The sequence below is a fragment of the Glycine max genome, chromosome 3 (assembly GCF_000004515.6).
Source record: "Glycine max cultivar Williams 82 chromosome 3, Glycine_max_v4.0, whole genome shotgun sequence".
Taxonomy (NCBI): domain Eukaryota; kingdom Viridiplantae; phylum Streptophyta; class Magnoliopsida; order Fabales; family Fabaceae; genus Glycine; species Glycine max.
This window is the reverse complement of record NC_016090.4, coordinates 1,149,466-1,165,632: the sequence shown is the minus strand read 5'-3', so window position 1 is coordinate 1,165,632 and position 16,167 is coordinate 1,149,466. Positions and strand designations below refer to the sequence as shown.

Below are 16,167 nucleotides of genomic sequence, written 5' to 3'. Positions count from 1 at the left end.
TTTTAATCATCCTCTGCAGGGGTGATAAAATGGGTCAATATGTCCCAACTCATAAAAGAAACATGTTGATCCACCTTGTTCCCCATAAGAAAAGTGAGTTAAAAATTTAAGTTTGTCCCATATATGTTTGGGTTGATGCGTTAACCAATCGAAAACAAAAAAAAAATTAAAAAAGAAATAAAATAATAAATATGTTTTTAGTTAATTTTATCTTTAATTAATATTAAATAATAAATACTTACTAAAAAAATTAAATGTATTACATTAAATTTTGAATAATAACTTATTTAGACAAAAAATAAATTAAATAAAAAATTAATAATATATATATATATCAAAATAAATATTAAATACTTATTAAAAAAACAGGTTAACGGATTGGTGTGTCTCTAACGGAAAACTAAAGGAAATGAGACAAATAGAATTGGTATAAAATTCTTCGTTCAATAATAGCAATGATTATATTATTTATATTCTGTATAATGGGAATAGAATGACCTAGAACCTAGCAGGATAAAATGGAATCAAATTATATTCTTATAAATGTAATGTATATGGCTCATAAATATAATAGATATGGAAGGAAAAATAAGGAAAGGAAACTAATGCTCCGCTGTCAAATAATTTAAGCTAGGATTATATGTTTTCTCTATTATGTAGCATTTAAGCTAGGATTATATGTTTCCTCCATTACGTAGCATTTAAGCTAGGATTATATGTTTCCTCTATTAGCCCCCCACAAGCTGGAGGTGCAAAAATGTTTTGTAACTGCAGCTTGGAAAGATTGGTGTTGAAGGATTGAGGAGGGAGAACCTTTGTGAATATATCCGCAAGTTGATTTGAATAAGGGGCTAGGAGCAGTAACATGAGTCCAGCTTGGGACTTTTCACAGACTAGATGACAATCAATGTCCAAATGTTTGGTGCGTTCATGAAAGACTGGATTGACAGTAATGTGAAGAGCATTATGATTATCATAGTAAAGTACGGGAGTCTTTAAAAGAGGAATTCGTAGATCTCTTAGAAGGTAAGAAAGCCATAGTAATTCACAAGTTGCAGAAGCAAGTGCTCGATATTCAGCCTCAGAAGAGGAACATGATACTATAGTTTGCTTCTTGGTTTTCCATGAAACAAGCGAATTGCCTATAAAGAAGCAATAACCAGTAATAAAGCACCTAGAGTCAATACATGTTGCCCAATCAACATCACTAAACCCAAGTAGATGACCAGAGCAAGTCCTTGGAAAAAATAATCCTTTGCCTGGACACCCTTTGAGATATCGAAGAACGCGGACAACTGTAGCATGATGGGGTTTTGTTGGTTTGGACATAAATTGACTTAGTTGCTGTGTAGCAAAGGCAATATCAGGGCGTGTGCTTGTCAAATAGACCAGTCTTCCAACTAGGCGTCTATAAGATAGGGGATCATCAAGAAAACCAGAGGAATCATTATGGAGTCGAAGAGAACTATCCATAGGAGTGGAGGATGGCTTACACCCAAGCATACCTGAATCTTTCAGTAAATCCAAACAATACTTACGTTGGCATAATGAAATTCCTTTATGAGAATGTGCAACTTCAATCCCCAAAAAATATTTCAGTTTCCCCAAATCCTTAATGTGAAAATTAGTGTGAAGAATATGCTTAATGCGTTCAATCTCAGCAAGGGAATTACCGATCAGCACAATGTCATCAACATATACAATTAAAGCAGTAAATTCAGAATTATGAGCCTTGATGAATAGACTATGATCAGCATGGGCATGTGAATAACCACAAGTCAGCAATAGAATAGATAATTTTTCATACCATTGTCTGTTGGATTGCTTTAATCCATAGAGTGATTTCTTCAATTTGCAACTCTGACTTGATGTGTAACCAAGCAAGCCAAGAGGGATCCTCATGTAAACGTCCTCCCCGAGGTCCCCGTGTAAGAAAGCATTGCTAACATCTAATTGATGGAGGTGCCATTGATTAATCGATGCTAGAGCAATAACAACTCTAAAAGTGGCATGGTCATCTTAACAACAGGGGAGAAGGTTTCAAAGTAATCTATGCCCTCAATTTGAGAGTATCCTTTTGCAACAAGATGAGTCGTGTAACGCACAATACTGCTATTAAGTAGTCGTTTGATTTTATATACCCACTTGCACCCAATTGGTCGTAGATGAGAAGGGGTTTGAACAATGTCCCAGGTTTGATTCAACTGTAGAGCCTTGATCTCACATTTCATGGCATCACGCTAACATTGATGTTTCACAGCTTCATGAAAATTGGTGGGTTCGTGCATGTTGATGAGGATTTAGCATACTTGAGGGAAGGAATTTGAAACTGATAATCAGAAAGGTAAGAAGGAGGATGAGTGTCGCGGTTGGAGGGACGTGGTAAAGCATGGTTAGATGATAGCTCTTGGATGTGTCGATCAATGATGTTGGGATTTGGTGTGTCGATTGTAGGAGGAGTTGAAGGATTTGGGAAAGGTGATGGTGAGCCATTGGGTTGAGGAATTGTTGGTTCAGGGTTTGTTGTGATAGGTGTGGATGGGGTAAATTGAGGTGGTGTGGGTAGTGTATATGAAATTGGGTCTATATGTAGTGCATGTGAAATTGGGTCTATATGTGAATGTGGTTGGGCTTCGCTAGTAGAGAGGTTTTGGTTTGTGTGGAAAGGAAAGAAGGATTCATGGAAAACAACATTTCTGGAAATGAATATTTCTCTTGTGTTAATGTCTAAAACAACATATCCCTTGGTACCATTTTGAAAACCTAAGAATGCTCCTTTTCTTGAACGAGGTTGAAACTTGTGAGTTTGATTATGAGTTGATGCATAGTATAAGCAACCAAAAACTTTGATCATAGAAAAATCTGGGTGAGTTTTGTATATAAGCTCAAATGGTGTTTTATAAGAAATAACAGGAGAGGGAACGCGATTTATGAGGAAAATGGCATGTTTTATAGCATAGGACAAAAATTTGTTGGAATTTTAGATTGAAACACAAGTGTCGTAGCTATATTATGGATATGTTAATGTTTGCGTTCCACTCTTCCATTTTGTTGAGGGGTATACACACAACTAGTTTGGTGAATTATACCCTTTGAAGAAAAAAAAACTTTAAGAAAAAATTCAGGACCATTATCGGATTGAATGCATTTAATTTTTGTTTCAAATTGATTTTCAACCAAATTAATAAAATTTTGAACATGTGTTTTCACTTCACTTTTTGATTTTAATAAAACCACCCAAGTATATCTACTAAAATCATCAAGTATAGTTAAGAAATATCTATGTCCATGAATTGATGATTTAGAAAATGGTCCCCAAATATCCATATGAATCAACTCAAAAATTTTAGAGCTTCTACTCAAACTAAGAGAATAGGGAAATCGTTTTTGTTTAGCTAAATGACAAATGTCACAAATTTCATTAGAATCTTTTGAAATAAAAGGGAATTGTTGGTTTAAGACATTAAGACGATTACCAAATAAATGACCTAATCTAAAATGCCAAAGCTTGGAGGTATTGGTGTTGGTGGTGGTGATATTGTTGGTAGATGGGCTTTTATCCTTTCCAACTATCAAGTGAAAAAGGCCTTCCTTCAAGTCAGCCAAACCAATTGTCTTCAACGTGCTTAGGTCCTGTATTTCACAAGAAATTTTAGAAAGATCACTAGAAAAAATAATACGACATGGGAAAGTGGACAATTGTAGAATATGTATAAAAATAATCTAAGGAACAAGTTATATGGTCTGTGACTCTAGAATCAATTAACCATGGTGCAGTGTGTGAACTAAGAGTGTTAGGTGTGTGTGTGGTGGGAATAGAAAAAAAATGACTACCAAAACCAGAATTGTGAATTTGATTTGGGTTAGAATGAGTGAGGTTGGCTCGTGTAAGAGTAGTCTCTGAGCTTGCACCACAAGGTCCAGAGGATTTGCTGAGAAGATTCATGAATTGTTGGTATTGGGCCATTGTGATGTGAGACAAGGAAGGTGGTGGTGGTGGTGGAGTAAGATCGTCCTCACCAGATGAGCCGGAGGTAGCCACAGGAAGATGGCGATGGGAAGCTTAGAAGGCTCTTGATACCATAACAGAAAACTAAAGGAAATGAGGCAAATACAATTGGTATAAAATTCTTCGTTCAATAATAGCAATGATTGCATTATTTATAGTGTGTATAATGGGAATAGAATGACCTAGAACCTAGGAGGATAAAATGAAATCAAATCATATTCTCAGATATGTAATATATATGCTCATAAATATAATATATGTGGAAGGAAAAATAAGGAAAGGAAAGTAATGCTCCGCTGTCAAATAATTTAAGCTAGGATTATATGTTTCCTCTATTATGTAACATTTAAGCTAGGATTATATGTTTCCTTGTGTAAGCTAGGATTGTATGTTTCCTCTATTAGTCTCATTTTTTTTTCCTTAACCCATGTTTTGGCAAGTCAAAGTGGGACATGTTAAAATAGATTCACAAGTTTAAAAATCCCTAAATTCTTTGTTTGACTTTCCTCTCCCACCCCACTTCTTCAATCTAAACCCCATCCCTCCCTCCCCTTGGATGCCTTCCTCCGTCTCATTTTTTTAGGGTCAAAACTGGGTCCTACATTTGAAGGTTGAAATTTTGAGATGAAAAAAATGGGAAGACAAAATATAACAAGAGAGGTAAATTATGAGCTCTTAAAAAATATGAAGTTGGAATGATAAAAGATAATTTTTTAAAATTAAATGTGATAATTTAGCCAACAAACTTCAACAATTTGATAAATAGTTGAGTTCTGTAAGTATATTAACAAAGGTTTTATTTTTTAGTTGTGAAGAATATTTTATTAAAAATGATAATATTCACATTGATGATCTTTATGACTAGGAGTTTAGTTTGGTTACTTTTAACAGTATGATATCCATGCTTTAAAAAAAGATAAAGTTAGTTTTAATAGTTAAGACAAAATAATAAAATAAATTACTAAGTGTAATAACACACTTTTTTTGCTGAGTAATTTTTTTAATAAATAAAACCCTTATAATGTAATAAATTAATAAAAAAATAATAAATTTCAGTTATCAATTTATTCAATTTTTTCATTTTTTGAATGTGGTTTTTATTTTATAACTATAAGTGCATGCTTAGATTGTAGTTTGTAAAAGTATTTCAATAGTTGCTTCTTCCAATCAAATCTTTGGACTAAATTTTAATCTCAAACATATATTTCTTTCATCTCACAATGTAGTGGGATGGTAGTTCTTCTGAAGAGCTTAGCGAAGCATTGTTTGCTGAAACTGCACTTTTTGGTGAAATTTCCAATCACAGTTGTCACAATATTTCATCCTTGCCTAATCTGCAACATCATCCAGAACAAAATGTGGATCCGAAGGCACAATGTCTGTCCACTTCTATGTCACAATTATTAAATGACTCTCGCTTGCTGAAACAACAACAGGTTTGGATTCTTGCCTGTGATGGTTGTGTGATCAAGGTTTATGACATGATGCATCATTTGTCATAATTTTGTGCGCATGGGTAGTTATTCTAAGTTTGTATCGTTTTCCTGTACTTGTAAATGGTGGTGATTCTTAAATATATCATCATTATAAACTATATAAATACAAATCCATTATAAGATGTGGCTAGAGCCAAGCACGACTGAATTGTGTGTGGCTTGTGATTGCAGGAATTGAGGAAAATGCTTGACAACAAAGAAGTTAGGCTTTCCAAGAGCTCATTTTAACTTATGGAGAAACTCATCTCATTTTTTCCTTAGAAGTTCTTCTAAAGAAAAGCCAATGGCACACCCCCTCACGCCAAGCACTTCTTGGACTTGATGCGTGAACATTAAATGGTAGGTTCTTGTCACCACAAGCGAGGGGTGAGGGGTGAGTTTGGGTCTATCTTAACCCCAAAAGCTAGTTTAAGGGGTGAGGGCTGCCCCTCACTTATAAAGTCTAATATGGTTGTATTGTTAGTCGATGTGGGACTTTGATTATTTCCAACATTAACTTCATGCTTAAAGTATATGATTTAAACAACTTTCTCAGTGACTATTGTTTCTTGATGCATGCATGCCATGAATTATGCTGGTTCCAATTGATGTGTAACTAATACTTGGGAATGCATTAAACTTGTAGTAGTTTGATAATATATCCTATAACTAATTTAGTGATTGTTAAGGTTTTTTACGAAAACTGACAAAGGCTTAGATGATGGCACTTAGTTTTTTTTACCCTTGGGTTTAAGTATGTAATGCATTTCCATCGGATACAATTTTTGTAGTATGGGGACAATTATCTTGATCATTAATTATATTTAACCATCATATGCTATCATTGCTCCAATATTTTTTAACAGGTAAAGTCATAACCGCATCGTGCCTATAGTATTAACGATTGCTCGTCAACCTTCAATAAAGTAGGCCTTAGCAAAAACAATGAAGCTTTATTTCTAGAGTTGATTTAGTCTCACCTATTTTCCTTGTAGTGTCCTGATCTTCTTCTTCTTTTTTTCCTGACTTTTTAGTATCTTGATCTGTACAATTTAGATTTGGACCCCAAAAAAACTTTTGAGACAGTTGATAAAAAAGAAAAAAGAAAAGTGGACGATTGATATTCATTGAAGACAATGGAGGGCATCTTTTTGCCAACAAATCTTATTACTTGTCAAGTATTATATTTTGAAATGAAAGAATTGGCTATTAGACAAACATACATGGTCGTTTCATCGAACTCGTTTTCTAATTTCTACATTAGTCATTCAGAGTGATAAAGAGTGAAAAGATTTATTTTTTAGATTAGTGGGAAAAAAATTGGGTGGATCATTTGTATCTTTTTTTTATTTCTTAAATTTATTAAGTTGAATCTTAGGAATTATGACAAGTTAATTAATCTCACTTCACAACCACTTAAAAAATAATCCTACAAAACCGACTTATAAAGTGATGATTACTCCCCACTCACATCCCCCAAAGATCATCATCACCAAGGAGAACTAATATATTACTTGAAAAGTTATTAACTAAAATTAACTCAATTAACTATTTCTATTATTTATTTATTTATTTCTTATATATTACACTGCCAAATATTTTTGAAATAAAATAAACAATTGAGGTTTTTAAACAATTGAGGTTAACAGTTAGCGAGTCCAACGGATTCGGAGGTTGGGCCCTGCATCACAAAGTTGAACTATAAATGAAATTGTCGCAAGCGTGCATAACCATAACAAACAAACACTACGCACTTTCAGATCGACCGAGCAAACGATGCCGAAGCCGATGCGGATGGAGGAGAAGATCAAATACTTCATGCAAGTCACTGACGCACCGTGGTCCGTCGCCGTTCGGAAATTACAGGTCCCAATTCACATTCTCCCACTCTCGCACTTTTTCTATTTTCTTTCTTTATTTTTAATATTTTTCTGAGTTTTTGCTTAACTGGTCTGCAGAAACATGGAGGCAATCTAAGTAAAGCTCTTGAAGACTTACATAATCATATTCATATTACTATTCACATGCCGGGTGGTGGTTGCCTTCGATGTATCTTTGTCAAATCTGACAATCTTCAGGTAGAATTAACATTAGAATATGATGAAAACTAAATTCTGGATAATATTCAGCTCCTTTTTACGAAAACAGGAACAAACACCACAGTCTATTTAAAATGGTAGTACTGTCTATTTTACATTACTGTGAAAGTTTGCATACATGGCTAACCAATTGTCATTTTGTTACCTTGGTAGGATGTCTATGGGTACTTATGGCAACTTGGATTAGGAGAATACGCGTCTGAATCCTATAGACTTGTGAGTGCCTCTTTCCCTATCCACATGATTTCTGTCAACGGTGTAAGTAACTAAAGGTGTTTATGCCATGCTAACTTCAATTGCAGTATAGAATCACAAGATGTGTATACCAACGAGTCTCAAATTTACATAAATATAACTAGCAGCATATGATCTCTATATAATTGAAATGATCCACTTTTAACTGCTCCAACATTTTCACAGGAAACGCAATTCCCAGGTCGTTGTTACAGTATTGAAGATGGCTGGTTAACCTTGGATGAATTAGGCCTTGGCAACGGTGGAGATTTGTACCTGGAGAAGAAGAAATAGGTCTGTATATAACATTTAAGATTTTGACACAGATATTAGAAAATATAATTAATTTATTGAAAGAAAAAAAAATGTATACTTTGAAATAAAATTAAAAAAATACTAACTTTTATGATTGATACACACAAATTGTATGAAATATTTAATATAATTCCCAAACTACAATAAAAAAAATATTATTCACAAATAATATATTTTATTTAAAATGTTCTTATTTAATATCTACGATGAAAGAAAATTATGAAATAAATCATAATTATTAAGTCATATTAAATGGGGTATCTATGGAAGAAAATAATTTGAGACTTGACATTTGTAGAATATCAATAACTTTGATTCAGATGGAGTATGAATTTAGTCTTGAATTTGTAAAACATCAATAATTTGAGAACGAACAGTCGGAATGGGTCAACAATCCCCATATGTGGAGAGAGGGAATTTATATATTATATAGATGGCAATTATTGTCACAAAATACTACTTCACTTTCAAAAGTAGATGCATTCAGTGGAAGAAAGATTAGTAGAATACGTGAATTTCATTCATTGATGATTACTAAATCATAGTTACGGCCTCATCAAATACAAATTCCTAGCTTAGGACGCATTGGGATTGCGTGGAGAGAGGGAATGCATATATTTAAAAGTACCACTCAATTTTTAAAGACATTGATTTTATAGAAACATCTTTAAAAACCTCCAACATCATAACATGTATGTTGAGGTGTACAATCAACAAGATTTAGCAAAGTTATAATTGGTAGATAGGAGTTTTTTTAACATGTCATTAGGGATTCAATTCCTTATTATTTATATAGAAAAAAAGCTTATTGAGAGATAAATTAATACAGATCCTCTAATGAACATCCATGCATAACTTTAGTATCTTGGATTTCTTTTGTTATAATATTATTTATTTTGTAAAGTCTGTGATATTTTTTTTTACAAATATTATAAATTATTTACTGTCTCTATTAACAGAACTTTCTGGATCCAGTCATTGGTGAAACATAAATGTTGCATCTTCTTGTCCTTAGTCTAATCGCGGTTTTCACCCATTCAGTTCTTATAGATTGAAGCATTACTAATTTGGACCACATTGACAGAAAAGTCATAGTCATGGGAACATAATCAAGTGATTCGGTGAAAACTATTTTACCTACCTTTGTTCCGGTTTGGATCAGTAACTATCATAGCACTTGATGTATATTTATTTTCAGCTTGAATTGTATTTCACTTTGGATGGTGTTCTATTTTTTTATTATCCATTTCATTGATTTTGCATCTATCTTATGTCCTCTCCATTTTTTTTGTGTCGGCTAAATATCTCAATTTTAGGTGGTGTTCATTTGAAGAGAAAGATCATTAAAAAAAAAAAGCTAAATAAATACTAAAATATGTAAAACTCAAGCTTTAACATTAAGCAAGAAGTTAACAGTAAGCCAATAACAATCCCGCTGACTCTGCACATTTTTCCATATTCAAATTTACAATTTAGTTGAACATGTTTAGAGAGATGAAAGTATTTTTTTTTTCGTACATAGAGATATGAAAATATTGTTGAATTGCAAACTGGAGCAAGGGCATGAAGGAGGTGGAGTGTGTGAGAGGAGAATGGACTAATGAAAGCACTGCTGATAAGTGAAGGAATATATTTTACTTTACTTCTATCATTTTACAATTAAAAGAGATAAAAAATTAACATTTGATTCCATTGATCGAGGGATAAAATATGTTTATAATAAACACATTCAAATAGAAATATAACAAACTCCTTTTAAAACCTACCTAAATGAGATATTCTCTATATTTATTTATTGTTATTAAAAGACAAATAAAGGACATCAATACTAACAATGAGCCTAAAAGTTCACAATAATATTAATTCTCTATGTTAGATCTTATAATAATAGATGATTTGTAACAAACTCGAGTTAAAAAAATCACTTGGATATTTATGACATTGACATGAATAGAAGTTATTTTTTTAATTTTCGTTTCAGATATATAACATTTAAGATTTTGACACAGATATTAAGAAATATAATTAATATTTTGAAAGAAAAAAAGGTATACTTTGAAAGAAATTAAAAAAAAATACTCCCTAAAAAAAACTACTAACTTTTAAGATTGATACACACAACTTGTATGAAATATTTAATACCATTCCCAAACTACAATAAAAAAATATTATTCACAAATAACATATTTTGATTAAAATGTTCTTATTTAATATCTACGATGAAAGAAAGTTATGAAATAAATCATAATTGTTAAGTCATATTAAATGGGGTATCTATGGCAGAAAATAATTTATGAGACTTGACATTTGGAGAACATCAATAATTTTGATTTAGATGGAGTATGAATTTAGTCGAATTTGTAAAACATCAATAATTTGAGAACGAACAAAATTTAAGTACTAATAGTTACGGCCTCATCAAATACAAATTCCTAGCTTAGGACGCATATATTGGGATTGCGTGGAGAGAGGGAATGCATATATTTAAAAGTACCACTCAATTTTTAAAGACATTGATTTTATAGAAACATCTCTAAAAACCTCCAACATCATAACATGTATGTTGAGGTGTACAATCAACAAGATTTAGCAAAGTTGTAATTGGTAGATAGGAGGTTTTTTAACATGTCATTAGGGATTCAATTCCTTATTATTTATATAGAAATTTTTTTATTGAGAGATAAATACAGATCCTCTAATGAACATCCATGCATAACTTTAGTATCTTGGATTTCTTTTGTTATAATATTATTTATTTTGTAAAGTCTGTGATATTTTTTTTACAAATATTATAAATTATTTACTGTCTCTATTAACATAATTTTCTGGATCCAGTCATTGGTTGAGGTACACAACTCATACAAGTTGAAACATAAATGTAGAACATGGTTAGTCTATCTATTATTATAAATTATAAGACATTGAAAAAGCATGAAAAGAAAGGGATGGAGAATTCCACACAGAACAGAGACGCTCCTCATCATTTTTTACACTTCCTCGATCCTCTCCCTCGTATTATTTTACATCCTAATCATATAAATATACAATAATCTATTTGAGTATGAAAGTACGTTTTTGTATTGGGCTTAAACCACTCCCTTTTCGCCAAAGCCCAAAGTATTGGTTTCAAGATAACTAATTGAAAAGTTTAACCAAGCTTAATTTCTTTTAATAATGATAATTTAATAATTAGTTATATATTATATAAAAGATCATTTCTAAATAAGACCGGCAAAACACATGTGTATCCTCTTCGTGATGGCTTTGCTTAGTGCCTTAGTACTCAACTGTTGTAGTATACACACAACCAGCTAGAGTACCAAGGTTAGATGTGGAATTCAAGATTATTTTTTATTGAGGATCCCAAGAATACTTGTTCCAACACTAGAAGACATTTGTGGTGGACATTTGCCCAACTCATGAAGATATACAATCCTCCCATCTTTTAGGATGAGTTTGATGGTGTGAAAGAAAAAAGAATATAAGAGAATTAAAAAATATATTTAAATTAAAGTAAAGAACAAAAGTGAGATATGCATTATTTAAATTAAGATGAATTTAAAATTTTTTGGATTAATGAAATCTTTCTTGACTTGTTTGGTTAGATTGAAATGTGAAAGAAAATAAATAAGAAAATTTTATGAAAAAGATAAATTTATCCTCCATGATATAAAATATAGATAAATGTGATCCACACAAAATCGATAAGAATTATAAAACTTGAAAGTTTTTTTCATAAATGTAAACAATAAATTTTGTAACATAAAAAATTGATATGAAAAATATTTAAAAAAAATAAGTTTTGTTTATAAGTTATAACTAATACAATATTTGCAGCCTAGAAAATAAGTTTCGCAGCGATGCGGATGTAACTAAAATAAATTTTTTATGAAGAAAATTTGACTTTACATGATCTATATGATAGGAGCATAGAAGCATATCTAACTTGATTTTCTTCAAAAAAAACAGAATAAAAACTAAGTCGAAATGATATAGATCTACTTCTCTTAAGTTCGTACACCAAAATTCTTACAATTTCCATAATAAAATAAGTTACCTCTATTTTTGCCATTTCAATTCAAGAGGTTTTATTTATTTTTACGTTATCCTTTGCTTTTATACTATTGGCATAGGAAACATAATATTGAAAATAAAAAATAAAATGTTATTTTCAATATTGGGGTTTTTTTTGGGGGGAAATTCTGGCTCTATTTTACACCATAGTGAAGAGAAAATTGAAATATTTTTTTATGAACGAGAAAATATGTAGAAATACTATAATTAGGTGCCACTCGATCACAAAAATTTAATCATTTATATTATCATTTGAGTCTCATCTAAACGACTAAAATAAATGCATCCTAATAGAGCACAAAAGTTTCAGAATTCAAAATGAAATTGGCATCAATGGTTGTATATGACTAAGCTATGCATATAGATAATGATCAATCACGTGCTTATTTTTATGATTAGGCATTAATTCTTACGTGTGTGGCACCTCATGAGCACATTACATACAACTGGAGAAAAATTGTGAATATTTTTTGTATCTTCTTCTTTTTTGTTCTTGTCGTATTAAATACTTATATATTAAGATGTTTATCAAGCAATTTATGTCTCATATTTTAATTTTAACTAAAAGCAATCCTCTTTTAATGGGTTTTGTTCATGGCTTCGGGTTTGTGTTGCGTGGAGAATTATTTTAAGGACGACACACGTTCACTTACTAGATAACAAGTAAAAGTGCCCCTTTAACAATAACTAGTCTGTAACCTGTGCACATGCACAGGTTGTTGGGTAAGCGAGCTAGTGGAGCATATTTTAACTGCAATCTTAATATTTATAATAAAGTTATTGTTCAAACTACATCAGGAAGAAGCTCCATGGACTGAATTTTAGGACCATAGTATGCTGCATGAATAGCTGAATAAAAATCTCTCCCAAATACATCAGAATAGCCAGATCCAACTACCATCTTCTTTTCCGCCAAAATATTATTTATAGTTAATCTGCACCATTTTAACCATTCAGCAACTTCCATCTCCTTGAACACAGTAGCCTGTGATGTGTAAATTTTCAATTTTGAACCCTATCCAGAATACATGTGCATAAGTTTTTTCTGATACAACAGGTACATGCCATAATGGGCTCTCTTTTGAGAATCTGCAATGCATCATAGATTATTCTATTAAGTCAATATTCCCTATCATGTAACCAATGGAAAACCTCATTATAGTTACCCACACACACTCAATGTAATGTATGGTCTGCAAGATTTCCAGTAGTTAAAGTCATGAAGTATGTGGTCATCTTGCCAATACCATGAACATATTATAGCCAATTAATCAGCAAGGACCAAAACAAAATATGCATTAGACCATGTACAACATCCAAAATTCAAGAGAAAAAAAGAAAGAAAAGCACATATAGTCAGCTTGCCCCACTGTTAACTTGACCAATGCAAGTAGTACCAAAAACCAATGTAGTAAAATGAACACCAAAATGGCAGAGAGGCCAAACTATCATAATGATGTTATTTATTCAAACTTTGGGCATTAGAAACTATCAAGGATCAATTAGACATCCATTAAGCAACTTCCCATTTGGTTTTTCATTTGATTGAACACTATTGAATGCAAAACATCCTTGATCCTTCAAGGGCAGTAGATAGTTGTTCCCCTAATTAACACACGGGAGCTTCTTCGAACTCATTGCATCAATTTGACAATTTTTGTGTGTTCAAGAGCTAACTAAACACGCAATGGAGAAATAAAACAGACTATCAAAAGGTTACTATGAGCACGTCAATTCTCAATTTTGCAGCCATTTAATAATCAACTCCTATATACATTGGTCGTATTCAGAATATTCAAACCCAATTATTCAGTCCACTAAACAGAACCACTTGAGAGTAATAATAATAATAATAATAATAACCTATAGTAATATTGGAATCAAAAATGGAAACCTGATTTTGTACCTGGCCAAGCATTGCAGCTTCTGCTATCAGAATCAAAAATGAAAACCTGATTTTGTACTTGGCCAAGCATTGTAGCTTCTACTTCTAGTCCACCAATTGCCCATCCAACAAAATCCATACCATCAATGATAGTTATGTCTAAATCAGTTTCTGTCATTTGTGTTGAACACAACTCTATCAAGGTATTCTAAATTAAAATCGTAAAACTTGATTCAGAAAACAAATTTGAACCATGGGAATATCGTAGGCAACACCCTAGTATAGTCATGGTCACTTGACTTGAGTAATAACAACAACAACAACAACAACAACAACAACAATAATAATAATAACCTGAAGTAATATTGGAATAAAAAATGAGAACCTGTTTTTGTACCTAGCCAAGCATTGCAGCTTCTACTTATATTCCACCAACTCCCTATCCAGCAACACCCAGGTCATCAATGATAGTTGTGTCTGAATCAGTTCTCGTCATTTGTGTTGAACACAACTCTACCAAGGTATTCTAAATTAACCTACAAAATTAAAATCACAAAACTTGATTCAAAAGACAAATTTGAATCATGGGAATATCGTAGGCAAAATCTCTTCTTCCTCCTCTTCGTAAGTTATCCCTACTGTTCATTTGTATCAAGGTTAAAGCTTCATAACATTTAGCTAGAGGGAGTGTGCTAGAATATCTCAAAAACATCTTAATATCATAGACAATAGATTTTATTCTTTCCTATATCAAATGATGACCACAATCAAGGTCACATCAATTATATTTGTTTGGAACTTTTCACAATATGGAAGATGACGAAAAAATGTTGATAGTAACCACAACAATGCAAAATTTTATAATAGTATGTTTCAACAGCATATGGGGAGAGGAAAAGAAGGAATATACAAGGGCCCGGGCCAATGATGCAACATACTGCCTTAATCACAAAATAAACATTATTTTGTCACTCAGTATGGAATTTTGCAATCCACAAACAACAACATATGGGGAGAAGAAAACAAGGAATGTTGTATGATATATACTTACAATAGTTACACGCCTTTGACTAAAATATTTTCATTTTTGCGATTCCTTGTAAAGATCACCTTTGGGTCCATACTATAAAATCAAATAAACTCGTCTCTATAATAAATAATTCAGAAATCACAAAGGTAAAACCTTTTCGGTGCAGCTTTGGCATGTGCTTCTTCAAACGTCAATCTCTCTTCTTCCTTGCACATGTGTTTGTCTACGCGGAAGCAACCAAAGCAAAGACCCATCTTTGGTGTTTCTCTCTCTTCCTTTGCTTCTTTGGTCTAGTCTTTCTCTTTCTCTTACAATTTCTATTTGATTTAAAATTCTTTTGTACCCTATATTACCATGAATAAAATACTATCTAAGATTGCAAAATTTAAGGAAAGAGGATTAGATTAAAAAACCCAGGAAAAACCCCGCCCAAAAAAACATATAACAAATAATCACACAACTTGAATGGAACACCCAAAAACAGGAAACAATTTTTTCCTGCATGGGTTCGCAAGAAACTTTGTAAACCCAAAAGCAATAAAAAAAAAAAGTAACAATAAACACCAAAGTAAGGGCCACACATGCATAGCAGTCAATAAAACTTAAACCTTGGCTATGTGAATAAACAAAGTGAAGAAAACAGTGGGGAAAAACATAAGAATGCTCAATAAAAATTAAACCTTGGTTTGACGAGGCATAATATCAAAGAACTGGAATTGGCCACATGTTTTTGTATTGCAGCAAAGTTAAAGGATGAATCTAATATGTGTTATGCAAGTATGAGACGATAATTTTTAAATAATAACAACATATAACATAATTTTTAAATAATTCCAATTATACTCTATCTTAAACCTAATGTGCTAGAATCACATTGTCGTGTGTCAACATATTGGTCTTTGAAAGCCCCACTCACATCCCCCAAAGATCATCACCAACGACGAACTAATATATTACTTGAAAAATTATTAACTAAAATGAACTCATTTAACTATTCCTATTATTTATATCTTATATGTGACGCACTGCCAAATATTTTGAAATAA

At 32.0% G+C, this 16,167-nt stretch overlaps 2 protein-coding genes across 2 annotated transcripts; one reads left to right on the top strand and one right to left on the bottom strand.

Annotated features, from left to right (window-relative positions):
• Nucleotides 1-690: 690 nt before the first annotated feature.
• Nucleotides 691-1,902, bottom strand: LOC106798126 (uncharacterized mitochondrial protein AtMg00810-like). Its single transcript, XM_014774071.1, has one exon. It carries the CDS (start codon nt 1,900-1,902, stop codon nt 691-693), a length of 1,212 nt encoding a protein of 403 aa, XP_014629557.1.
• A 5,329-nt stretch (nt 1,903-7,231) lies between these two features.
• Nucleotides 7,232-9,393, top strand: LOC102663854 (uncharacterized). The gene is made up of 5 exons (XM_006577316.3): nt 7,232-7,350; nt 7,443-7,562; nt 7,737-7,799; nt 8,004-8,111; nt 9,092-9,393. Exons 1-4 carry the CDS (start codon nt 7,261-7,263, stop codon nt 8,109-8,111), a joined length of 381 nt encoding a protein of 126 aa, XP_006577379.2. The 5' UTR covers nt 7,232-7,260; the 3' UTR covers nt 9,092-9,393.
• Nucleotides 9,394-16,167: the final 6,774 nt, after the last annotated feature.